Genomic DNA, 26,349 nt, shown 5'->3' on the forward strand with positions numbered 1-26,349 from the left:
CCATGTGCAGTCCCTGAAATGTCCCCAAACATCGAGACTTTGTAGGTGCAAATACACGTGATTCATCGTCTGGATTTGCCCCCAAACCATGGTAGGTCTCCCTCAACCCCCCTTTGTATCTTTTCTAGACATGATCCCTGGGGCAGCAAGTGTGGATAGTGCAGCAGAGACCCCAGTGAGCAACGGCCTGCTAGCGGCAGAACCCAGTGCCCAGGCGGAGCCAGCGACACGTGCGTACTTCCCAGAGACGTGGCTGTGGGACCTGGTGCCTGTGGGGTGAGTGAGGAGCTGTCACAGACCATCCCTACGGAGCGGCCTCCAGGCCAGACCCTCGAAAGCAGCAGCTCCCAGAGGCGGCGCACTGGCTGGGGGAAGGCTGGCTGCCCACGTGGGGCTGGTTCCTGCGCCCTGTTGCCAGCGGAGAGGAACCCAGCACAGCAGCGGGGAATTGAAGGTGGCACATGGGGTAGAAGTGGGAGGGGCAGGGGATCCCGAGCAGGGCGAATTGAGGCTGGCCCCAAGAATAGCCCCCTGACAGGGAGACGTGTCTGGCTGCGGAAGGGGGGATCCCCATCCCGTGGGACATTGAGCCCAGCCCGGAGAGCCCTGGGGCAGGGAAGGATCCTGTGCTAGCTGGCATGGTGCGGAGGAGGGGACGAGAGGGGGGCACTGACAGCTCTTCCCCTCTCTGCTGTCTGAGATTGGCCTGTTTCTGTGCCACCGGCCCAGGGCCCCAGCCCAGCATAGGGTCGGGCAGGGATGTCTCTGGTGGCCGGGCTCGTGGGCGCTTCCCAGGGGGCGGCCGCGTGTCTGACTCTCTGTTTGTGTCCATCCCGGCCCAGCGAGGGGGGCTCCAAGGACGTCCCAGTCTCGGTGCCCGACACCGTCACGGAGTGGAAAGCTGGGATGTTCTGCACGGCAGAGGTGGGCTTTGGGCTCTCGCCCACGGTCACCTTCACGGCCTTCAAACCCTTCTTTGTGGAGCTGGCCTTGCCGTACTCCGTGATCCGGGGAGAGGCCTTTGCCCTAAAGGCCACCGTCTTCAACTACCTGCGGCAGTGCATCAAGGTGAGCGCCGCCCGGGGCTGAGCTGCTGGAGCTGCTGGGGCCGGTGACCTGGGGCTGGGGAGCTGGGCAGCGGTGCAGGCCGGCGAGTGGCACCGACAGTCACTGGCTGTGACCCTGTGACCACTGGGGTCAGCACATCGCGGTGAGGAGGCCTGAGCCCCAGAGGGGTCACGTCTCGGCTGGAGCTGGCGCATGTGAACGCGTCCCCCACAGCCTAAGGGGGCTCTCGTATTGGGCCCCACAGGTGCGAGTGACGCTTGCAGAGTCTGCGCAGTTCCAGGTGCAGGCGGGCGAGGACGGCGCCTACACCAGCTGCCTCTGTGCAGACGAAGGGAAAACCTTCCAGTGGGAGGTGACGGCGAGCAGCCTGGGTAAGGGGCGCTGGGGGCTCTGTGCCGGAGGGGAGGGGCAGGGAAGGGGTGGGGGGCTCTGCACAGTGGGGGGACAGAGAAGGGGTGCTGGAGCCTTTGCAGTAGGGAGGCAGGTAGGGGCCTTTGGAGGCTCTGCGTGGGGGACAGACGGGTAAGGGGCATTGGAGGCTCTGTGCTGGGAGTGATGAGGAGGGCGCAGAACAGGGTCGCTCAGGGCTTGGTGCCAAGGGGAAGGGGAGGGGACGGGAAGAGCTGCGGGGGGGGACGACACCGCAGCAGAAAATCCCCTTTCACGTTAACCCCTCTGCCAGGTGGAGCTGGCAGCAACAAGGGCCGGATTCAATATCTGGGACTTCCCCTTAGCAGCATAGCACAGAGCCAGCTCAGCCCCACTCACTGGCAACGCCTCCACTGCTGCTGTCTGCAGCTGGCTCCCAGCTGCCGCTGTCTCTCTGCCGCTGAGCCACTGCACCATAGCAGGGCACAATCCAGACTAATGAGCAGCTCTGTCACCCCTGCCCCGCGCCCTTGGGTGCCTTCAGTAGCTCCCACCTGGGCCGCTCACACAGAGCCCCAGCGTGCAAGCTGCACCCTGAGTGTCTGTGTGTGACTGCAGCCTGCCTGCCACTCCCGGGTTACACTCTGGCTCTTGCCAGCCTGGATTATACTGCAGGGCGACCCCAACATCCCCCAGTCCCAGATCTTCCTCCAGAACAGTCTGTCCTGTCTCCCCAGCCCTCTCCTGGCCAATACAAGTTACATTGCGGCCGATATTCCTTTACGAGAATACCGTGCACTCGTCCTGTCACCCCACATGGAGTTTCCCAGACACTTGGATTTAAACACACTGGATTAGATAAAACAATCAAACACGTTCATGAACCACAAAGAGAGATTTTAAGTGAGTGCAAGGAATGGGGCATAACAGTCAGAAATGGTTACAAGAAAAATAAAGAAGACGTTTACTATTACCTGCCTTGACAAATTATTTATTTATTTAATATGGAGATATACCTATCTCATAGAACTGGAAGGGACCCCGAAAGGTCATCGAGTCCAGCCCACTGCCTTCACTAGTAGCCAAGAACTGATTTTACCCCAGATCCCAAAGTGGCCCCCTCAAAGATTGAACTCACAACCTTGGGTTTAGTAGGCCAATGCTCAGATTCAAGTAAAGTTTCTCCCCTCTCGCTTCCAGCAGTCTCACTGACCGAGCCCTGTAGGTCAGGACCCCTCTGCCGCCCCGTTGGCCGCTGCTGCTTCCTACTGCGATGTCACATTCTGAGGTCCCCCCCCCCCGAACACAGCTGTCAGTGATTTCAGCAGGGAGGGGGCAGGTTCTGGGTGGCCATTCGCTGTTCCCACACAAGGGCTAAGGCAGAGAAACCCATTACACTCCACTCATCACTTCCCTCCGTCCTTCCCTTCCCCCCTTTCCTTCTCTCTCCTTTCTCCCCCATTCTCTCGCTCTCCATTTCCTCTGCTTTTCTCTCCCTTCTTCACCACCCTCCCACTATGCTCCCCCCTCGTACCCAGGCTCCTCTCTGCCTCGGGCAGGGGTGTTGGTCTGTCTAACGGGGGCGTCTCCTGCCTTGCTCTGCAGGGGAGGTGAACGTCACCGTCAGCACCGAGGCTCTGCGAACTGAGGAGCTGTGCGGCACAGAGCTGGCCGTGGTGCCGGCCCAGGGGCGAGTGGACACCGTGATAAAGCCCCTGCTGGTCCAGGTCAGTGTCTGGTCGGGGGCCTGGGTCTCACCCCTTGGTGGCCATGGGCCAAATCTGCACTTGTGATTGTTCTTTGTCCTGCCACAGAAAATAATGTCCCAGCACCGCGCCGTCCGCGTCCCGGACCCCAATCTGCACTGCCCGGTTACGCGGCCCCATCCCAGCGAGATCAGGGAGCTGGCGGGAGAGTCCTGGGGCAGACAGAGACGGGGGTCAGCCCCAAGGGGGGTGGCTGAGTGTGACACACGGGAGAGCTCGAGGGGGCGGAGGGAACTAGCAGAGGGAAGCTCCACGCTGAAGAGGAAGAAGCTGCGAGATCTGCTGGGCTGGGAACAGTCTCCCCGGGGAAGGGACGGGAGCCCCATCGCTGGGGCGCTGAGAGCTGGATGTGCCCAAGCCCCACAGCACGGGCTGTAGGGGATGATCCTGCCCTGGCTAGGGGCACTGGCTGACCCAGCAGGCCCTGTCAGGCTGTGACGTGCGCGGTCCCGTCTCCTGACCTACTGTCTGATGCTCCTTCCCCACAGCCGGGGGGGATCCTGGAGGAGAAGGCGCACAGCTCCCTGCTCTGCCAGGAAGGTAGGATCCCAGCGCCTGTGCGGGGCTCAGTGGGTGTCACTAACGCGGGGAGTATCTTGGCTGCGGCACGTCAGTGATGGCTGAGCCGCTGGATGGCCCAGCTCGGGGCCCAGGAGCTGTGCGGCACAGAGCTGGCCGTGGTGCCGGTCCGGGGCGAGTGGATACCATGATAAAGCCCCTGCTGGTCCAGGCCAATGTCCTGCCTGGGACAGGGTCCAGGCCCAGCTGCCTGGGGAAGATGCACCCCCTAGTGGGCAGTTATGGAACCATCTGCCATGGGCCGAAGACTCGAGAACGGCCGGCTCCTGCTCCCAAGTCTCACTAGGACCCTGATACACCAGCTCCTCTCCGCTGCAGCCTGGCCCCCATGTGTACGATGCTCCCTGCAGAGCTCGTCACACCGGCTTTCTGGGGCCAGGAGAGGGACTGAATCCCACAGGCAGGACCCTCTGCTGAGAACCCCCAGCCCTCGCCTTCAAGGGCACGTATGTGCCATGGCGGGGGGAGCTTGGGGTTGAGAGAGGGGCTGTGACTGGGCGAGAGCCCCGAACAGTGAGGAATGGAGGGATCTGATTGGCTGGAGGCAGGGGCATGTTCCCAACAGGCCTTTAACAGTGTGTCTTTGCCTTCGTGTTACGCAGCGTCCGAAGAAATCTCCTTGCAGCTGCCAGAAAACATCCTGGCGGGGTCCGAGCGGGCCCACGTGACTGTCCTGGGTAAGGAATTCCCCTGCCCCATCCCTGGCAGGGCACGGTGCCCTTCGCCAGCCAGCCCGTCTGTGGGCCAGCGCTCTGATCAGAGAGGCCGGGGCATCACGGATGGAAAAGACCAATGAGGTCTAGTGGGTGTCTGGGGCCAAGGCAGGACTCGTCCCTGCAGTCTGTGCTCCAGGGCCTCGTCCCCAGCGAGGGGCAATTGACTCCTGCGGTGATGCCATGAAGCTGTGCCAGGGCATTGGCGTCTTGGCCATTCATCACCACGTATCCACGTAACCCCACCAGGCCTGAATTGCACTGGGGGCCCTGGGCCCCTGCGTGCCAGGGCTCCACTGACGTGGTGTTAGGGACGGGGCAGCTGTTGTGCAGCCTGGGAATTCTCTGCTTCCCTGACTCCCTTGGTGCCAGGAGACATAATGGGCACGGCTCTGCAGAACATAGACCGTCTGCTGGCCACGCCTGATGGCTGCGGAGAGCAGAACATGGTCCACTTCGCTCACAACATCTACATCCAGCAGTACCTGGAGAAGAGCGGGCAGCTGAGCCCGGAGATCAGAGACAAGGCCCAGGAATTCCACCAGAGCGGTGAGTGTCCTCCCACCCCTGCACCCCCAGGGCATGGCGGGGCTATGTGAGGGCCCTGCACATGCCACCTCTGGGGCCCAGGTTCCAATCCGGACCCAGATCAGGGCCCTGGCTGGCTCTGGGAGTCAGGGAATTAGATCCTTGGCCTTTCCTCTCTGGGGCACCAGTCCCAAGGCCCAGGACATAAGGACTGTTTGACTCAGGGTTCAGGGAATGGGAGAGGAGCCCTTTCCCCTCTAGGGGGCGCTGGTTGGGATCCAGCCCCAGGTCGGGGCGCTGGTGGGTTTCGGGGTTCAGGACCCCTATTCAGCCTTAACTCCGTCCCCCTATTCAAACCGATCCCTGGAATCTCTGAGTCTCAGCATCGTGGGGGAGGGGAGGGCTAGCGGGCCCCACGGGGCACAGGCTGGGGGTGGATTCTATCCCCTGGGAGTGAGCGGATCCAGGACTCGCTGTCTCTCTACCGTCCCCGCAGGCTACCAGCGCGAGCTGCTCTACAAACACAATGACGGCTCTTACAGCAACTATGGGAAGCGCGACGCCACGGGCAACACCTGGTGAGGGGCCGCACAGCACGGGGGAGTCAGGGCTCTGGGTGGGCAGGGCCTACCGGGCTGCAGCCTGACCCCCAGCCCACTGCTATTCCAGTCCTGCTCCCCACACAGCTCTGCTCCACTTACTCACTCCAAATCCTCCCATTCCCGTATTGGGCTCCCCTGACAGCTCTGCTCACCCCCACAATGCTCACCCCCAGCCACGCACCTCCCTCCTGGCCCGCAACATCACCCGCAGAGTGTCCCTCTAATGGGGTCTCTCCCCGCCCAGGCTGACGGCCTTCGTTCTCAAGTCCTTTGGCCAGGCCAGACCCTACATCTCCATCGATGAGAAGCACCTAGAGGACGCCCTAGGGTGGCTGCAGCGTCACCAGCTGGAGACCGGCTGCTTCCGCAGTGTGCGGAAGCTGTTGAACAACGCCCTGCAGGTGGGAGGCTGGGGGGATGGGCTGATGGGATCGGGGAGGAGGGGACAAGCTGGGGAAGGGGGTGGGGGCCCCTCATAGCAGCTGGCTGGTGTGACCCGTTTTGGTTTGGGGGATTTCTCTGGGTTTTTAGCAATGGCTGAATGGCTGGAACGGCCGGGGCAGAGGGGTTATTGCACCAAACGAGGGAGCAGCCCTGGCCTAGCCCCCCCGCCTCCTGCACAGCCCGGTCTCCCCGCGGGCACTGAGCAGACCCCGCACTCATTGCCTGGCATGGAGAGCCTGAGGGGCAGGGCTCGGCCCAGCCCTGAAGTCATGGGACTCCCACAACTCCCCTTGCAGAAGGGCGGTCGCGGTGCATCATGGGAGAGGTAGTCCGAAGGAGCCCAAGTCCATGGGGGAACGGGGGCACGAGGCCGGTGCAGCTGAATGTTGAACCGGTTCGCAGTGGAAGGTTTCGGTTCAGGTCGCCAACCCGAGAGGCTGTGATTTGGGCCCCACCGACCCACAGCAGAAAGTTGCGTTTCCATTTTCCCAACGGAAATCGAAATGTTTCAGCAAAAGTAACGTTTTCCCTCAAAGTTTTGGTTTTTTGGAAACTGCATCATCTGTCGAGAAATCATTTCAGCAGGAAATTCCCACCCAGCTCGAGTCACAGCCTAATTCCTGCCACTGCCCCGGAGTTTGCAGGGAGCCGGGACTCTACAAGAGGGGTGTGAGGTTGCTACCCATGGGAGGCCGTTGAGGTCACTCAATCAGGGTGAACTGCAAACAGAATGGGGCAGACAAACCCCAAAAGCTGGTGGATATTCCAATACTTAGATTTACCAAGCCAGCCCAAAACAGATTCTGTATTACCCTACTGGTTACTCAGAAGTCCAAACAACGCAGTTCCCTTAAAGTGCCCAGCCTCTGGCCTCCATCCAGACACACATGTCAGATATGATGATGATTACTGAAAATCTTATCTCATCATATAAAAGAAAAGGTTCTTCTGATCCCAAAGGACCAAGCCCCAGACCCAGGTCAAATGATAACTTAGATCTTACCCAAAATACACTCTTATAGCCAATTCTTATTAACTAAACTAAAATTTATTTAAAAAGAAAAAAGAGAGAGTGTTGGTTAAAAGATCAATATACACACCGACTTGAGTTCAATTCTTGAGGCTCAGATACATAGCAGAGATGAGCTTGTAGTTGCCAAAGGTCCTTTTGGAAATAGTCCATAGGTTATAGTCCAATGTCCATATTCAGGATGACTCCAGTTAGTGACTGGGGATCTCAATCCTTGTGGCTTAAGGTTTCCCCCTCTTGAAACCCAAAGCAGATCTGAGATGAAGAAGGATTGTGTCCCAAGGTTTTTATACATTTCCAGCAGCCTTTTGGCCTGAGAAAACAATAGGCTTAACTCTCCTTCTCCTAAACATCATGGCAATTAGCATAGGGTAATTTATCCATCAAACAGTTTAGATACAGGTTACCACAACCTTCAAAAAGACATAGAGACAACAATACTATTTCTCTCAAGTGTCTTCATAAACGTTAATATTCCTTTTTTGATCTTTGAATTAAAGTTATAGCAATAGACAAGACTCGTTTGCTTACATCACAAGACCTGAGCAAACATCTCCCATTCGATCTCTAACAATGCAGACTTGCATTTCAAAGCTCTATTCATTTACATATCTTCCTAACCAGTCTCTAAAGTTCGGTCATGGGTCAGGTCAGTCTGTGAGTTAATTAATTCATTCTGGCCCTGTCACCTTTCAATGAGATATTATATTACACTCATAACGTCACAAGGGGCTGGGGCTGTCCCCGGCGGTTTGGGAGCTAGAAGGAGACAAATCTTAGGCAAAGTCTGGATTCCTGCACGGGGGGACTATTTAATGAGCAGGAACTTGCCCAGCGAGGGGCGAATCCCTCAGCCTCTGCAGAAACGCCCCCTGGTCTTCACAGGAAATCTGGCAAATGTCAGTTCAAACCAACTTCCCAGCCTCTGTGTGGCCTCCTTGGCTCCTATAACTGGGGCAGCTACTTGGGACCCAGATGGGCCTGACAGGACCCAGGAGGAGGCGGGACCCAAACCCAGCCACTCGGAGCGCTGGAGCCGGTTCTTTTTTGTCCCAATGGGCCTGTCCTGGGCAGCAGCCCACCTGCTCCTGGCAACGTGCCCCGCAGCTCGGTCTGAGCCGGCTCCCGGTGTCTCCATCCCCCTCAGGGCAGCGTGGAGGACAAGCTCTCTCTCTCGGCATACATCACAACGGTGCTGCTGGAGCTGGGGCAACCGTTCACGGTGAGGCCAAGCCCGGCTGTCCCAGGGGAGGGGCCGGCAGCTGGGGGGAGGGAGGGTCAGGGTGCTGTGGGGAGTTGGGCTGGGGTCAGGATAGTAGGAAGATACAGCAAGTTGGGGAGGGGCTGGGCTGTTTCGGTGTCTAGCGCTTGGGGGAGGGGGTCTGGCGAGGCTTGGGGGTGCAGGGTGCGGGTGGCGATGGGGGAATGGGTCAGGGGAGGTGACGTCAGGCTGGCGGGAGGGGGTATTAGGGCCCCATGGGGTGGTTGCCGGGGGACACACCCAGGCGCAGGGCGTCTCCTCTGGCCGTCTCAGCCTGACGGGGAGTCTGTTCCGTGTCTCCCCTGTCCCAGGACCCCATGGTGACCAGGGCCCTCCAGTGCCTCCGGGAGTCGAGCACCAGCGACCTCTACACGCAGGCGCTGCTGGCCTACGCCTTCGGGCTGGCGGGGAGCACTGAGCTGCGGGACGCCCTTCTGCAGAGCCTGGCCCAGCACAGCGTCAGCGCCGGTACCGGCAGCACCTCGCTCTAGTGCTCTCCTCTCTGCCGGCCTCTAGACACAGGGCAGGGCCAGCTGCCCCCCACGGCCCTGCCCACCCAGGTGCCCCCTCCCCCGGGGCCTTCTCAGCCTGGCAGGGGAGCTGGGTCTCCGTGGTCTCTGCTGAGGCTGCCAGCGAGGGGCCGACGCGCTGGGCTCTGTCCTGGGGACACTTCTCCCCTCAGAGCTGGAGTGAGATCGTCCCGCCATTTCCCAGGGCCCAGTGCACGGAGCGAAGGGGGACGAGGCTGGGTCACTGCCAGCCTGGGGGGATCGGAGCTGAGAACCTAGAGGGGTAAAGCCCCATGTCCCAACCTAGCCCCCTAAAGCGCCCGCGGCCAGGAGCGTGATGGGGTCCAGTGGGCTCAGAGCCCGTGGGGCAGGGCCTTTCGTAGGCAGCTTCCAAGGGGAACGGGCCGTAACTAAGCCCTGGAGAGATGCTGCAGGATCCCAGCCCCCATCCTGTGTTGGGGACATCCCAGCTGGGGAGTCCCTGCCCGAGGCTTCTCGGCTTGACCAGGCTAATACTGGGAGGGGAACAGGCTGCACTGAGCCGGGGCCGGCTAGGCCCTGCCATCTCTGGGAGAGGAGGTTGTACAGGGAAGTAGGTCTCTGGCTGCCCCCTTGTCTGCACAATGTGCCCCCCATGTACCCCTGGGAGGCTGCCCGTCCCCCAGCTCCAGTTCCCCTAGCCTGTCCCTGCACAGATGTCCTTGGGTTTCTGCCGCTCCCAACCTAGCCCCGATATGAGCGATGCAGCCTGGGGCCAGCTCCCCATAGGGCGGGAGGTCCCATGGGAGGCCTGAGGCCCACTGGGAGCACAGCTGGGGCTGCAGGAGGCGGTGCTGGCCCGCGTCGGTGCTGAGCTGAAGGAGCCCTCGGCATGAGGCCAGGGGGCGCTGGGAGTCCCAGGTTGGGTCCCTCATTCTTGTCATGAACATGCCCCAGTGATCTCTGTGCGTTTCATTGGCCCCATTCGAGCTCAGACTGAGCCATGCCTGGAGCTGAGGCCTGGCGCACTCAGTTCCTGCCAGGCCCTGGGGAGACGTCCCCCACAGAGAGGAGCCACCTGCGTGGTCCGGGCGGCTCTGTCGTGTCTCGGCTCAGGTGAAATGTCCCTTCTCTGCGAGCCCCGGTGCGGTGGCCGCAGCTGGTCCGTGCCCGCGAGTTGTGTGTGTCGCCTCCTGCCCTGCCCCGAGGCGGGTAATAAGTGCTGGGAGCAGCACGTGGCTCCTGCCCCAGGGAGGGGAGAGGTGGGGCCTCTGCTGCTGGGGGCACCAAGGGGCCACCAGGCACTGGGGTGAAACAGCCCTCGGGTAACAGGACCTGTCTCCGAGGTCACAAAGACCCCATGGAGGGGGGTGTTTACCAGGCATCAGCACCGTCCCTGCCCTACACCTGGGTCATGCTCCCCTCCTGACCCAGCCCCGGGGGGCCCCGCAGTCTCTCAGGGGCTCTCTGCCCCCCTCTAGTAGTGGTGGCACAAGGCATAAGCAGACTAAGCAATTGCTTAGGGCTCCAAGCAGCTCACGGGACCCCAATTTGGTATTACCCCCAAAACCCATTCATCTAATGTAATATGGCCTGTTTACCAGTGTGTCGGTTTTGGGCGGGGGGGTTGGGATTGTGATGGGATGGACCCTGCTTCTGGGATACCATCTGATGTACTGGGATTTCACTGAGGGCTTGTCTACACTGGCAATTAACAGCGCTGCAGCTTTCTCACTCAGGGGTGTGGGAAAACACCGCCCTGATCACAGCAAGTTGCAGCGCTGTAAAGCGCCAGTGTAGACAGTGCCCCAGCGCTGGGAGCTGCGCCCCTCGTGGAGGTGGGATTTTTAGAGTGCTGGGAGCGCCGCAACCACACAAGGCACACTAAAGCTTTAACATTTCCAGTGTAGACTAGCCCTGAGCCTCCCCTGCTCAATCCCCAGGGTTCCCTCTCCGTGCGTTGCTGAATTAGGCTCTCTGGCCTCTTGCAGCACACACACAGGTAGGGCCACACCCTGCTGCCTACACAGACTGACGTCAGCTCTGTGTGAGAGGACTCCCCCAGCACTCACGGGCACACCCCTTTTGGGAGATAAACCCAGAATAATATTGTCTTGCGCTGTATACAAAAATCTGCATAGTGCAAGCTCGTAAAAATCCACCCTCTTCCTCAATATGAAGAGAGATGTGCACGACTTAGAATCATAGAATCATAGCCTTTAAGGTCAGAAGGGACCATTATGATCATCTAGTCTGACCTCCTGCACAACGCAGGCCACAGAATCTCACCCACCCACTCCTGTATCAAACCTATGGCTGAGCCATTGAAGTCCTCAAATCATGGTTTAAAGACTTCAAGGTGCAGAGAATCTTCCAGCAAGTGACCCGTGCCCCACGCTGCAGAGGAAGGCAACAACAAAAAAAACGAGGGCCTCTGCCAATCTGCCCAGGAGGAAAATTCCTTCCCAACCCCAAATATAGCCATCAGCTAAACCCTGAGCATGTGGGCAAGACTCACCAGCCAGACACCCCCCAGGAAAGAATTCTCTGTAGTAACTCAGATTCCACCCCATCTAACATCCCATCACAAGACTTCCTGCCCACCCCCCGCCAGTTAGAAAGTGTACAAATTGGGATATATTATCAATAAGAAATGTTTATTAACTACAAAAGGTGAATTGTAAGTGAATATAAGAGATAACAGCCAGAACAAAGCAGATTACTGAGCAAATAAAACAAAATACACAAGCTAAACTCGATGTACTTAAGAAATAGGTTACAAAATGTAATTTCTTACTCTAAATGTTATTTTAGGCAGGTTGCAAAGTTTCTGTGGTTCATAGTTCCAGTTATATTTCTTTTCAGACTGGACCCCTGTCTCAGTCTGGACTCCCCCCTTGCCTGCCCTCCAGGTGGCTTTAGCAGTCTTTCTTCATGGGCAGACAGGCCATGGAGAGGAGTCCCCCCATTTGCCTTCCTCCCCACCCTTAACTAGGATTTACATAAGGCGGGAATACTTTGTTTCCCAAACTTGACCCCCCCCTTCCCTTCCAGTGGAAAGTTACAAGAAGTCCCAGGTAATGTTTAGTATCAGGTGACAAGACCACCTGACCTAGCAGTGTCACAGTTACATCCCTGGACACTTCCCAGGAGGGAGAGAGATTAGTATCGTCGTGGTCTTGTTGTTCCTTCCTGACGGCCCATCAAATCTGATGGCCTGTCCTCGGTGGGTGTCTTCCCGATACACACCCACTTGTAATGGTTACAGAGTCCATATGCCTAACTTTAGATACAGAGATGATACATGCATACGAATTGGATAATCACATTCAGTAAATCAGAACCTTTCCAATGATATCTCACATGAGCCATCTTGCGTAACGTGTATCTCAGTGACGTCATATTAATCTCATAAGCACATTTTCATAAAGAATATGGAGTGCAACGTCACAGGGCTATTTCTTGGTTTCTGGATATAATGCAGCTAATATTTGTAATGGGTTGGTGTGGGGGGGGAGAATATTCCTCTTAGGCCCCCCTTGAGTTAGCACCACCTTTGCCCCCGAGCAGCCGCACCACATAGGTTTAAGGGTCACTTGCAGCCAGTGACCCACCGGGGCTGAGTTTTTAGCTCGGGCAGCAGAGGCTCAGGAGTTTTGAGCCAGAGATCGAGGGTTCAGTCCCTGCTGACGACTCACCCAGGGGTGTCGTGTTACACTTGTGTAGCCCTCCTGTGCGCTGTGAATCAGCTGCCGTGTCCTGCCCCAGAGGTGGCTGCATTCAGTGGGGACCAGGCGTCCCTCTGGCCTGGGAAGCCCCTGGGGCCCCTTTGGAAAGCAAACAGGTGACCCACTGTGTTGTAACTGCAGCCGTGGGGCTGCCCTTCCCTCGGCCCCTCTCCTAGGGGGACAGCTCTACTGGCAGAGGAAGGTGAAGGCCCTGCCCAGCCCCTATGGGAACCAGGCCCCGTCGGCGGAGGTGGAGATGACGGCTTACGTGCTCCTGGCCTATCTCTCCCTGCCCAACGTGTCTGCTGCTGACATGACGACCGCCGCCCAGATCGTCCGCTGGCTCAGCAAGCAGCAGAGCACCTACGGGGGCTTCGACTCCACAAAGGTAACAACCCTGCCCTCGGGGCAAACCAGCGCTGGGGGCCTGGTGGAGGAAGGAGCCAGGAGCCCCCTGGGGGCTGCATCTCCTCAGCTGAGCCGGGGCCCTTCCTGGGAGAGGGAGTCCTGGGTGCAGAGCCCCCTGCCCTCAGGGGCTGGGAGCCGGGGTCCCGGTGTCAGCGCCCCAGCAGGTCCTGATCCTGCTATAGTGAGTCTGAGCCGGGCTCCTCTCCCCAGAGCGTGACAGCAGCTCGGTGATTCTCCTCCCCAGGACACGGTGGTGGCCCTGCAGGCCCTGGCCAAATACACGGCCCTGACGTACAGCACGAGCGGGGCTGTGTCAGTGACAGCGAGCTCCCAGGCCGGGGCCCGGCAGCAATTCCACGTGGAGAACGCCAACCGGCTGGTGCTGCAGCGAGCGGCCCTGCAGGAGATCCCCGGGCAGTACACGGTGCGGGCCAGCGGCAAGGGCTGTGTCTTTGTGCAGGTGAGTGCAGGAGCCCCTGGGGACCAGCCGGCCCAGCGGTGACTGGCTGTGCCCTTGCCCTGCCCCACGGCGCCTGGCTCTGGGCCCAGGCTCTGATCTGCTGTGACGGAGGCAGCAGGCTCTGCCCCAACCCTCTTGCTTGTCTCCCAGCTGACTCTGCGCTACAACGTGCCGCCCCCAAAGGGCGCCGCGACCTTTGACCTGCGGGTGGAGACGGAGCCGAAGGAGTGCACCGAGAGCGCCAGATCCCGCTTCAGCCTCGTGCTGCACGCCCGGTATGAGCCTCTGCCCCCCACCCCCGCTGGGTCCGAGCGCCCGGGGGCAGGGACAGGCCCCAGGCAGCGGGGAAATGGCTGGGGCAGAGCCGCCGAACTGCAGGGACGGGACGGGGCAGGAATCAATCGCTGGGGGAGCCATCCCCCCACAGGGCTCGGGGCAGAGGCAGGGGCCCCTTGGAAAGTGCCAGGGACTAAAGGGCTGGTCCCAGGGCTGATCTAATGGACAGTTGGCTCCCAAGGAGCTCCTGGGGCCAAGGCCCCTTGCCTGGGGAGCTCAGGGCTGGCCGGGGGCTAGCGTGGCTCCCAGCCCAGAGCAGGCAGAGGGCATTAGAGACGCCTGCAGGGCCGAGAAGACGCGGGGCCTCCCCTCCCCCTCCATCCCCTGGGGTCTGTATCCAGGGCAAACCCCGAGCTCAGCGTACGGCTCCTGTTGCAGGTACAGCGGGGAGCGCCCAGCCTCCAACATGGCCATCATTGAGGCCAAGCTGCCGTCCGGCTACACCCCCGTCAAGAGCTCCCTGCGGCAGGTGAGCTTCCCAGGGAGGAGAACAGGCCGGGCCAGTCACACAGCATGAAACCAGGGGCTGATCCATGGGGGAGAGCCCAGACCCCCAGGAGAGCACAGATTGCAGCTCTGACCCCCATAGGGAGCTCCCCCTGCAGAGCCCTGCCCCCTGCCGTGGGGCACTGTGCAGCCCTGGGTCTCCCATCCAGGCACTGAGCAGGTCCTGACCCTGCTTAGCTCCCCCTACAACACAACGCCCATGTCTAGACTCCCGCCCCCCCCCCCAGCAGCCACCCAGTGCTCAGCTGTGACTGACATGGGGGGTGGCAGCCAGGCCCCTCGGCCACGGGGGCGTTTGGTGCCCCATGTTCCAGCCCCCAGTAGAGCAGTGACTCCGGCCCCAGCCCCTCCGTTCCTGGCTCAGCCGTTTCCTCCCTCTGCTCCTAGCTGGAGAAGCAGCCTTTGGTGAAGAGGCTGGAGGTGCAGAATGACCAGGTGACGCTCTATCTGGACCAGGTGAGTGCGGGAGGCTCGGGGCTCCGGGGGCTGCTGTGAACGGGGAGGGCGTGTCCTGCCCTGGCTCCACCCTCATTACAGTTGCTCTCGTGGGCTCTGTGTCACACGCATGGCGTGGGGTCACTGAAATCTCCCCTGGTTCCAAGTGACCCGTATCCATAAAGGACGGGGAGATGGGACCAGACTCAGCCAAACCCCTGGGAGGGCCGTGAACGGAGCGACGGGGAGCTCAGGGTTGGGGGGCTGGAGCTGGGCCCTGAGTGTGATGAAAGGGGGTCACATTTTGCAGGGGGGTGGAACAGGGAGTCGGGGGAAGCATTTTCTCACTGCTCCAGGCTGCAGGGGCAGGGGGAAGCGGCTGGGCCAGGCCGAGCCTCGGGGAGGAGGGGGTTCGAGCTGCCAGTGCAGACGTTCAGCCCAGACGCTCGCTCTGTCGCTCTCTTGGCAGCTTACGAAGGAGGTGGCGAGTTTCACCTTCTCCCTGGAGCAGAATTTCCCTGTGAAGAATCTCAGAGCAGCCCCAGTGAGACTGTACGATTACTACGAGACGGGTGAGTCCCGCCTGGGACCCGCCACCTTTACAGCCGCTCTCCTGGGCTCTGTGGCACAGTCAGTGGCTGGATAGAGGGTGATGCCATTGCAATCCCCCCTGCTCTGTGTCACCCGTGTCCATGGCTGATCTCGGCCCCTGCTTGGGCCTGGCCCAGCACTTGGGCAGAGGCTGGCAGCCGACCCGCCGTGGGCCTGCGGGGGTCAAGCTGGAGACACCTGCTGGGGGCGTGTTCCCGGGTTCGATCTGTGGGGTCGGCTCACCTGGCGGGACACGGCAGCCGTGTGCTTGTCGGGCTAGTGGGGCGCATGGGGCTGGTGTAACTGGGGCCGTCCCAGCAGGAGCAGGCGAGTCCCCCCGTCACGGATTCACAGATCGTGCCCACTCTTGTCCCCGTGTGGTCCATGGGGGGTGCCCCTTTTAGTGAGACAGCCCTTCTCAGGGGTCAACTCTCTCTCGGGGTCAGGCCCCTCCACCTCATGGAGCCGCACCTCTCTGAGCCTTAGCACGTCTGTCTCTGCCGTGGGCCCCCTCAGGGAGTCCACTCGCTCTGAATCCCCGGGGCCTCCACCCCACGAAGGGGACGATGCCCCCTGTTCTCTAGAACGGAGTGACTCTCAGCCAGTGTAAAACAGGAGGGTTTATTGAGCATTGAACACAGCACAGGAAACTCTCAGGGCCTCAGATCTGGCCTCCCTCAGCACAGCACAGCCCAGTCTCCACTGCATCCAGGGGGGCTCTGCCTGCTCCCCCTCTCCAGCCCAGAGCCCCCCTGCTTCCCCGCTGGGCCTCTGATATAACCGGCCCCAAGCCCCGCCTCTGTCCATTGTCTTCTCTCCAGGTAAACAGGGTCGTAAACAGGGTCACTGGGCCTCCTCTCCCCTCTTCTGTCCTCTGGCCCCCTCTGGCTGGAACCAGCTAGTTAGGTCACTGGGGTCCTCTCTTCGCAGCCCATGGTCCTCCCACTGGCCAGAACCGGCTGTGACTCCTGAGCTGGGCCTCCGGGTCGCCAGGTCACCAGTTGCTGGGGTGTCCATCCTCCAGGCCATTGGCTGGGGTCCCAAGGTCCCTCTCCGGTCCTCTGTAACAACAAACTCCCTCTCCCCTCACCTCATTAAACCAGTAACACCCAGGGACACTGAGTCCCACCCCCTCTGCATGCAAACCTTTGGAAAACCAAGGAAAAAACAAGAAAATCCCCCACTTCGTCACACACCCCCTTTCGGGTTCCCCACATTTCCTCTACCATCCAGCTTCTCAGATGCCCCCAGAACCGTTTGTGCTGGGCCCAGGAGGTGGCAGGACAGTTTCCCATGCGTGCCTGGAGGGGCGAGTGATGAAGCCCATCTGACTTACTTGGAGATGAGGGATGGGAGAGAGCGCACAGCCCCACTCAGACAGCTGGGGGCGACCTCTCACTCCCTTCTAGGGGTCAGACCTACAGCAGGGATCCCCTGGGGCTGGGGTAACAGACTCTGCCTGTGTGGGATTAGGGGGAGGGGTTCTCATCCCCCCACTGGGTCTCTCCTCCATTCCTTACATCCCTTGCTGTTGCAGGTGAACACACAGAGGCTGAGTACAGCGCCCCCTGCGGCTCAGGTAGGTATGATGCACCCACACACAACTCCAGTCCCCACAGCTTTATGGGTGGGGGGAGTCCGTGGGCTGGAGAGGTCTGTGTATGTTGTAGATGGCAAAGGAGGGGGAGCTGGGAGCATGGAACCCACCAGGACCATGTGTGTGAGGGGAGAGACATCTGGGGGAAAGGATCTATGTAGGGCACAAGGGAATCTGTCTTCAGGCTGGGGGGTGACTCTGAGGGGACAGTCTTATCAGGTGTTGAGAGAGTTCTGGGGGGCCATGTCTACAGGTGTCTGCCGGGGGTGAGGGGTGATTTCGGTCCCATCTCAGGGGATGTTTGTGTTTGTTTAAAGCCCCTGACACCAACACGATGGGAAATTCCCAATGAGGCCCCCACCCCTGCTGGGCAGCCCCCTCCCCTCCGTCCCGAGAGCGCCGCACCGGCAGCCAGACACCCCAGGATCGGGGGGACACGGACAGGCCTCGTCTCAGCTGCTGCTCTTCCCAGAACCAGCTGCACTATCCCCCTTAGCACCTTCTTCAGCCAACGCCTCCCCGTTCGCTGTGCAAACATCTCACCTGCTATCCCATCTCTCAGCCTCCAGACAGGGCCCGCATGATCCCAGCTGTCTGTCACACGTGGGGACCAGCGGCTGCAGTGGGGACCCCTGGGGTTTGCTGCCCATCCTGCCTGGAGAGGCAGGTTCAGTGTAAAACAAAATAATAAACCTGCCATGTCTTTGTGAGGCTGTTTTGTCGCTTTGTGCCTGCCCTGCTGCTGCTCCTCACACGGCTCCTGTGCATCCTTAGAGTAGCCAGATCCTGGGACCGTGGCTCTGTCCCCTTCCCCAGCCCTTCGGTCATTGCTGTGGGATTTGGCTTTAACCCTGGGTTGGGCAGCATCAGCGTCAGCCCCCCGGGTTCCAGCCCCGCCTCGCAGAGCTGCTCTCATTACACACGTCTACATGAAAATGAACCAATTCAACGGAAGTTAGTTTTTTAAACCAGTTTACTTACATGAGTGAAAACCCCGGTGTGGATGCACTTATTGTGGTGTGACGGAGTTTATTTTAGTTTACGTTCAATCAATTAGGAATTGAAGCTCAACCAGAATCAACTCTTCTCTCAGACTGACAGGAGCACCTCTACCCGCTTGCATGGGTTGAACAAAACTGATTTTACAACCCAAGGCCTAAGATAGGGAGGAATAGCTTGTCCGACTCCTTGCAACTCTTGCTTGTTCTGTTTGTGTTTTGTTACCATCTGTTTAATTCCACGGACCAATGAACACTGTGGGGAAAGCCGATCTCTGTGAAAGGTCTAGCCCCAGTCAACCACGGTGTGAGAGCCGAATGTACATGCTGTGGGATACCCAGCCAGCCCTCCAGAGACCCCAGGGCAGAGCAGACTTGACATTCCTGCTACTTACAGGGTAAATAAGAAGCAAGAAAAATAAATCCATAGACCGTTCAGACCCTCCCTATCCATCGTAAAGAAGCAAGAACTCTTTGCAGGTCCTCTTTAAAAGCGGGAAGCTCCTTTTCCTTTGTGCAGATGTTAAAGGCACCTGATGCAGTTTGTAGGTGCAGGGGCTTTCCCCAGGGCCAGTGTGTGAAAGATTCACCAAAGAGTCACGATCACAAGCTCAGTCTCAGTTGGAAAGGATGGCACAAATACGTCCCAGAGGGCTGCACGTGCCTGTCTAAGGGTATGTCTACACTGGCAGAGTTACATCACCGGCGGTTCCATCGCCGCTCAGAGAGCACTGAAGGGAAACTGCGGTTGTGTGTTCACACTGTCAGATGCCTGCACAATAGCGTGTTCACACTTGAGGCGCTTGCAGCAGTATTCAGAGCGGTGCACTCAGGGCAGCTATTCCCACTGAGCATCTCTTCCTCTTCTGCTGCTAAGAATTGTGGGAAGGCGGAGGGATTGCAGGGCATCCCGGGTCCTGTCCCAATGCCCCATAATGCATTGCTTCGTGTCCCAGCAATCCCTGTGCTTCCGTCCGCATTTGGCGCCATTTTTCAATGGTTTGTGTTCTGCGCGCCCTGCTTCTTCTGGCTGCAAGAATGGATCCCACACTGCTGACCAGTATGCTACTCACTCTGAATAACATGTCACGAGTGGCAGTGGAGTTATTCCTTAAACTACAAAGGCAAGAGAAGTGTGACACTGATCTCGCCACGTGTAGTAGCTACGACACGAGATTGTTTGTGGTATTCACGGAGGTGCTGACCACAGTGAAACGCTGCTTTTGGGGTCAGAAAACAAGCACTGAGTGGTGGGATCACATCGTCATGCATGTCTAGGATGATGAGCAGGGGCTGCAGAACTTTCGGATGAGGAAACACACATTCATGGGACTGTGTGATGAGCTCACCCCGGTCCTGCGGCGCAAGGACACGAGAATGAGAGCTGCCCTGTTGTTGGAGAAGTGCTGGTGATTGCACCATGGAAGCTGGCTAATCCAGACTGTTACCAATTGGTCGCTAACCAGTTCGGAGTGGAAAAGTTGACTGTCGGACTCGTATTGACGGAAGTGTGCAGGGCCATTAATCGCATCCTGCTGGGAAAGACCGTGACTCTGGGCAACATGTGCTTCCCTAACTGCGGAGGGGCAACAGATGGCACACATATTCCAATTCTGGCAGCAGACCACCTAGCCACCGAGTACATTAATCGCAAGGGGTATTTCTCTATGGTTCTCCAGGCACTTGTGAATCACCATGGGAGTTTCACGGACATTAACGCAGGCTAGTCCAGAAAGGTGCATGACGCGCGCATCTTTCAGAACACTGGTCTGTTCAGGAAGCTGCAACCTGGAACTTTCTTCCTGGACGAGAAGATCACCGTAGGGAAGTCGAAATGTCCATTGTGATCCTGGGAGACCCTGCCTATCCCTTAATGCTGTGGCTTATGAAGCCATACACAGGGAACTCTGACAGCAGCGGGAGCAGTTCAACAACAGGCGGAGCAAGTGCAGAATGACTGTTGAGTGTGCTTTTGGCGTTTAAAGGCCCGCTGGTGCTGCCTTTATGGGAAGCTGGACCTGGCCGATGACAATATTCCTATGCTCATAGCCGTGTGCTGTACGCTCCATAATAGTTGTGAAGGGAAGGGTGAAAACCTCACTCAGGGCTGGACCGCTGAGGCTCAGTGCCTGGAGGCTGATTTGCAGGGCCATAAGGATCAGGGATGCCCTGAGGCAGCAATTTGAATCTGAAAGCCACTAATATTTGTTGCTATGTTCGGGAGTGCAGTGCTTGTAATGCTAGGAGGTGATTGTAACAGGTGCAGACGATGCACTATGAAGATTTAAGAAAATTGCCTGTTGCTTTGCAGGGCTCTGTTTGCTTTCAATTAATGGAATAAAGATTCTTTCAAAACCAAAACATTTCTTTTATTAAAAAACAACAACCGGAGGAGAGAAACAAACAAAAACCCCACATCAGCACTGTGGGGGATGGGGGAAGGGAGGGTCCCAGGAGGTGGTGGGATCCTGGGATGGTTAAAGGTTTGTGTACATCCAGGTATCATATGCAACCTTGTCTCTTGCAGTACAGTGCAGCGGATACTGTACTTCAGCAGGGCTAAACTGCAGAGGGACGGGTGTTGAGTGCAGTGGGTAGTGGGAGTGCACAGGGCTGGACTGTGACGGGGGAGGAGTGCAATGCAGCGGGTACAGACTGGAGTCAGGAGGTTGATAAGAGTGTGTTGGCGGTGTCTGGGGGGAGCATGGGAAAGAGTTTTGCGACAGCAGCTGCAGGGGAGGGCGGGCGTGGAGCTGCTCTATTTGCAGTGCTAGTAGCGACTGGAGCATGTCCGCTTGGCACCCCATAATATTTAAGAGCTGCTCCGTGGCTTCATTCTGGCGCACTTGCGTTCTCCTTTCGGTCCCTCTCCTCGCTGTCCCACCACTACTTCAATTCTTGTTTTTCGGCCGCGGAGTGCATCATGACATCACGCAGAAAGTCCTCTTTAGTTCTTTGTGGCCGCTTTCTAATTCCGTGCAGCCGTTCAGCTGGTGATCACAAAGAGGGAGGCTGGGCTCCCAAGGTCATATCTGTGAAGCCAAAATGCAACATTTTACAGAAGCTGTATTGTTTGTAATACACGGACCAGTGATTCAGTGATTTAAAACACAGCCACTATTCACATACCTGTCAGTAACTGGCTGATCCTAGGCAAGCTCACGTGAGCCACAAGACTCCCAAACTGGTGAGTAACCACAGGAGCAGGGGAAATCAATGTTCCAGGACCGTACTGTACACTGGGCACGTGGCTCTTGGAGAGAGCCAGCACTGTAGGGGGGGGAGGCTTATAATCATTACTGTGCCCACATTTTCCACAGGCTGTGTTCGTTATGGAAGATAGGTGAGCAGGAAATCAAGGGAGGGTCGTCTCCAAGACTGCGGCTTCCGCCCTGGCCCTTATGCAACTCGCCTGTGTGCAGCAATGCCCCCTTTCCCCCAGTGACAGCAGAGTGGTGTGGGAAAGTTACTGTTAATGGGGCAAGTAAGAAAGCAGCTCTGCCAAATAACCTGTGGCAGCGGATTGCCCAGTATCTCCATGAGAGTTTCGTGGAGATCTCTGAGGCAGATTCCCGTGAAGTGAAGGAGTCAATCAACACCCTGTTCCGCCGCTCAGACTAGGCATGTGGTGGTACGTGCATCATACAGACACAAGCCTGCTTTCTGCAACCCTCCTGCCCCCAACCACTCATTTCAGCAATTTCCAAACTCAAAGCCACTTGCCAGGGGCTTCCTCTCCTGTTTGCACTTCGCCAAGCTCCAACAGCTGTGACTGGCTAGCCTCCTCCGGGGCAGAGAAGAGCTCCTGGCTGCATGCACCTCTAACCTCCAAGTCATCCTCTGCCTCTGGGTCCTCCTCCCACTCCACATCTTCATCCAAGATTTCCTCCTCCTGGCTCAGTGCACTCTCGACTGGCACGTGAGCCACCAAAGTATTCACAGTGGCCTTCGCAGTGGAGGTGCGGTTGCCACAAGTATCGTGTCCAGCTCTTTGTAGAACCGGCAGTTCGTGGGCACAGCACTGGAGCGGCGCTTTGCCTCCTGCACCTTGTGGTAGGCGTTCTGCAGCGCCTTCTCTATGACCCTGCACTGCAGTGTGTCCCGGTCATGGCCCCTTTCTGTCATCGTGAAATCTGTCCGTAGTGTTAGGCAAAAAGATTCTTTTCCCCAAGAATTAGGCAAGCACAGACAGTACTAGAGGGATTTATTAATGGCACCAGGAAGACTGGTAAACAGCTTCAAAAGTATGGTGTCATAGTGACCAGTTATATACCATTTTTTATTTATGCATTTACATTTATTTTGTACTTACAGGGGCAAACATGGTTACCAAAAAAATCTTAACAAATATAACAGTAAAAATAATACATACGTATAGACCCATCCTAATTATATCAGTTATCTGTGACTGCTTTCGGGGTGAAGAGGTGGGGTGGGAGGTGGGCAGGGTGGGGAGGCGTAGGGATAAGTGCTTACAAATATCCGGGGGCCTTGAGGGTGGTCAGCATTGTCCTTTCTTACTAATAAGCTGAGGCACTGGGTAAATATTTATGTACCTAAGTTATCACATATTGACAGAAACTATGTCCTTGCGTCTCAGCATTCTTACTTAATTTGTGGTTTCTGTCTTTTCTGCTGGCTAAATTTTAACTCCTTCCTGACAGTAGGTATCATAATTCCTATGGCTGGAGCACAGCTGGGACTGGACAGCCTCCTCTCCCCAAATGTCGATGAGGTCCAGCAGCTCGGCATTGCTCCAAGCGGGGGCTCGCCTGGTGCGTGGAGCAGGCATGGTCATCTGGACAGATGCGCTGAGACCACTGCACGCGTCACCGAGCAAACAGGAATGGGAGTTTCAAAATTCCCAAGGAATTTAAGGGGTGGGGCTCACAGTTGGTCACCTGAGGGCAGGGTGGTAGAGTTCAAACCAATGACCAGAGAGGCGAGAACAGGCATTGTGGGACACCTCCCAGAGGCCAATCACAGCGCTGCAATTGACCAGAGTGCCTACAGTGGCACCGCGGCGCTGTAGCCCTGGCGCAGAAAGCTGTACACCTCTCGGCGGGGTCGTTTTGTTACAGCGCAGCAACTGTGCAGTTCCTGTGCTCTAAATGACTTCGCCATGTGGGCACCTCGCTAATTACACCGCAGAAAGCTGCTTTACTGCACTGAAACTTGCCAGTGTAGACAAGGCTAAGGGGGCAGGAGAACTGGACTTTAATATTTAGGGAATAGGATGTGCTCTTGTATTGAAAGACGGTATTGTCCTGTGTACAGCCAGGGGGCAGTCACAAAAAGGCATTTCTGTTTCTCTTTGCCTGAACCTGGCGTAGTTGGGACACTAGCCAAGTCATAGCACGCACGGATGCATGATGTGATCCAGGACGAGATGCGCTGGGTGGAGACCGGAAGGCCCTTCATCCAGTCTGCCACAGCTACGAACAGCTGGGTCATCCTCCTAAAAGGTTTCGTTCATTCGACGTAAAAGGCAAGGGCCCTGCGAATGTCCAGGGAGTGCAGCTGTTGTTCTCATTGAGAAGTGTGTGGCTTCGGATAGAAGACCAGAAGGAATATGTCTTGGTTGACATGGAAGGCAGACACCACCTTAGGAAGGAAGGCAGGATGTGGTCTCAGCTGTACCTTGTCTTTATGGAACACATATACGGTGGGTCCGACGTGAGAGCTCTAAACTCCGACACACCTCACTGAGGTGATAGCTACGAGGAAGGCTGTCTTCCAGGAACGGTACAGGAATGAGCAGGTGGCCATCGGCTCAAACGGGGCACCCATGTGTCTGGATAGGACCAGGTTGAGGTCCCACGTAGGGACTGGATGCCAAATTTGCAGATACAGACGTTCTAGTCCCTTGAGGAACCTGCTGACAATGGGATTGGAGAAGACTGAGCACCCATTTTCGCCTGGGTGGAAGGCCAAAATCACTGCTAGGTGTACTCTGATGGGTGAAACTGCCAGGCCCTGCTGTTTCAAGGACAAGAGGTAGTCTAAGATGGTAGGTACTCGTGCCTCCAAAGGGGCAGTATTGGTCAGGGCACACCAGCAGGAGAAACGCTTCCACTTGGCCAAATACATGGACCTAGTAGAGGGCTTTCTGCTACCCAAGAGTACGTGCTGCACCGAGCGGGAGCAACGCAGATCAGATTGAGTTAGCCATGCAGCATCCATGCTGTGAGGTGGAGGGATTGCAGGTCCGGATGACAGAGTCGGCCGTGCTCCTGAGTGATCAGGTCCGGCCACAACAGAAGTGGGATTGGGGTGGTCACTGACAGATCGAGGAGTGTGGTGTACCAATGCTGCCTTGGCCACGCTGGGGCGATCAGAATTAAGCTGGCCCTGTCTCTGCGCAACTTGAGAAGGACCCTGTGGACTAACGGGAATGGAGGAAAGGTATAATACAGGTGGTCTGTCCACGGTATCAGGAAGGCGTCCGACAGGGAACCCAGGGAGTGTCCCTGGAGAGAGCAGAATACCTGGCACTTCCGATTCTCGCGAGAGGCGAATAGGTCTATCTGGGGAAACCCCCACTTCCGGAAAACAGAGTGAATGACATCTGGGCGAATCGACCACTCGTGAGCCTGGAAGGACCTGCTGAGGCGGTCTGCCAAGGAGTCCTGGGAGAAATGACACACTAGGTTGATCGACTGGGCTATGCAGAACTCCCAAAGATGAATGGCCTCCTGACAAAGGGGGGATGATCGCGCTCCCCCTTGTTTGTTGATATAAAACATGGCCATTGTGTTGTCTGTAAGAACTGCAACACAACGGCCCTGAAGGTACTTACGGAACACTTGGCACGCCAGGTGCACCGCTCTCAGCTCCTGTACGTTGATGTGTAGGGATATCTCTTGTGTGGACCAAAGGCCCTGCATGCGAAGGCCCGCAAGGTGGACACCCCAACCCAAAGATGATGTGTCCGTGGTTAGGACCAGGGAGGGCTGCGGGGCATGGAATGGTACCCTTTCGCATACCGAGTTGGGGTTCAGCCACCAGATCAGGGAGGTTAAGACCTCCTGCGGTACCGTGACCACTATGCACGTGTTGTCCCAGCCTGGGCGGTATACGGTTGAGAGCCAGGGCTGAAGTGGACGGAGGCACAGTCTGGCATGTCTGGTCACAAAAATGCAAGATGCCATGTGTCCCAGGAGACTGAGGCACGTCCATGCTGTCGAGGTCGGGAAGCTTTGGAGGCTGTAGATAATGCTCGCCGTGGACTGGAAGCAGGCATGCGGTAGGCACGCATGGGCGAGATTCGAGTCCAGGACAGCTCCGATGAAGTCTATTCTTTGGGTCGGCTCCAAAGTGGACTTTTTGACATTGAGCAGCAGGCCCAGCTGTCTGAACAAGCTCATGGTGAACTGAACATGAGATTGCACCTGGTCTTTGGAGCGACCCCGAATGAGCCAGTCATCGAGGTACGGAAACACTTGGATCCGATGTCGACGGAGTGAGGCAGCTACGACGGCCATACACTTTGTAAAGACCCTTGGTGCCGTGGATAGGCCGAAGGGGAGGACGGTAAATTGGAAGTGCTGTTGGTTGACCACAAAGCGAAGGAAGCACCTGTGTGGTGGGTAAATCGCTATGTGGAAGTATGCGTCCTTCATGTCGAGGGCGGCGTACCAGTCTCCAGGATCCAGGGAAGGAATAATGGTCCCCAGGGAAACCATGCGAAACTTCAACCTTACCATGAATTTATTGAGTCGGTGCAGGTCCAGAATGGGCTGTAGCCCGTCCTTTGCCTTAGGAACTAGAAAATAACAAGAGTAAAACCCCCTGCCCCTCAGTTCCCTTGAAACCTCCTCTATACCTCCGATAGCTAGGAGTGTTTGCACCTCCTGTAGAAGGAGTTGCTCGTGATAGGGGTCTCTGAAGAGGGACAGGGAGGGAGAGTGGGGGGTGAAACAAATTGAAGGCGGTATCCACTTTCCACCATACATAAGACCCAGCGGTCTGATGTTATATGGGACCACGCAGGGAGGAAATAGGAGAGGCGGTTGTTGAAAGGCAGGGAAGGATCCTGGAAGGAGACTGATGCTCCGCCCTCGGGCGCATCTTCAAACATTTTGTTTGTACCCCGCCGATGGTTTCGGGGGGGGGGGCGGTTCTGGCCCCTCTGAGGACCAGACCGTCTCCGCCTACCACCCCGGCCGCGTCTTCGAGAGAAGTCCTGTCTCGGCCGGGGATTAGGGTAGATGCGCTGGGGTTGGGGTCAGAAGGGCCTACGCTGCATCACCAGGGTATGCATACCCAGTGAATGCATGATGGCCCAGTTGTCCTTCAGACTCTGAAGTCCAGAGTCCGTCTTGTCCGAAAACAGACCATGGCCATCGAAGGGTAGGTCCTGAATAGTCTGCTGGAGTTCCGGTAGGAGACTGGAGACCTGTAGCCACGAGATGCGGCGCATAGTTACGCCCGAGGCTAGA

The 26,349-nt window shown here is 57.5% G+C and overlaps 1 protein-coding gene across 1 annotated transcript in view; it reads left to right on the top strand.

The window, feature by feature from the left end:
• Positions 1-17,262, top strand: part of LOC135894695 (alpha-2-macroglobulin-like protein 1) — a 49,336-nt gene extending 32,074 nt beyond the window's left edge. Inside the window, exons 19-37 of the mRNA XM_065422833.1 lie at positions 96-276; positions 843-1,068; positions 1,313-1,439; positions 3,043-3,164; positions 3,692-3,743; positions 4,385-4,459; positions 4,868-5,044; positions 5,520-5,601; positions 5,870-6,026; positions 8,247-8,321; positions 8,672-8,828; positions 12,753-12,964; positions 13,229-13,444; positions 13,595-13,719; positions 14,159-14,249; positions 14,675-14,743; positions 15,192-15,294; positions 16,851-16,892; positions 17,228-17,262. Of these exons, the coding sequence (XP_065278905.1) occupies positions 96-276; positions 843-1,068; positions 1,313-1,439; positions 3,043-3,164; positions 3,692-3,743; positions 4,385-4,459; positions 4,868-5,044; positions 5,520-5,601; positions 5,870-6,026; positions 8,247-8,321; positions 8,672-8,828; positions 12,753-12,964; positions 13,229-13,444; positions 13,595-13,719; positions 14,159-14,249; positions 14,675-14,743; positions 15,192-15,294; positions 16,851-16,892; positions 17,228-17,262 (2,324 nt within the window). The remainder of the gene's footprint in view (positions 1-95; positions 277-842; positions 1,069-1,312; positions 1,440-3,042; positions 3,165-3,691; positions 3,744-4,384; positions 4,460-4,867; positions 5,045-5,519; positions 5,602-5,869; positions 6,027-8,246; positions 8,322-8,671; positions 8,829-12,752; positions 12,965-13,228; positions 13,445-13,594; positions 13,720-14,158; positions 14,250-14,674; positions 14,744-15,191; positions 15,295-16,850; positions 16,893-17,227) is intronic.
• Positions 17,263-26,349: the final 9,087 nt, after the last annotated feature.

This window comes from Emys orbicularis, chromosome 25 (assembly GCF_028017835.1).
Source record: "Emys orbicularis isolate rEmyOrb1 chromosome 25, rEmyOrb1.hap1, whole genome shotgun sequence".
Taxonomy (NCBI): domain Eukaryota; kingdom Metazoa; phylum Chordata; order Testudines; family Emydidae; genus Emys; species Emys orbicularis.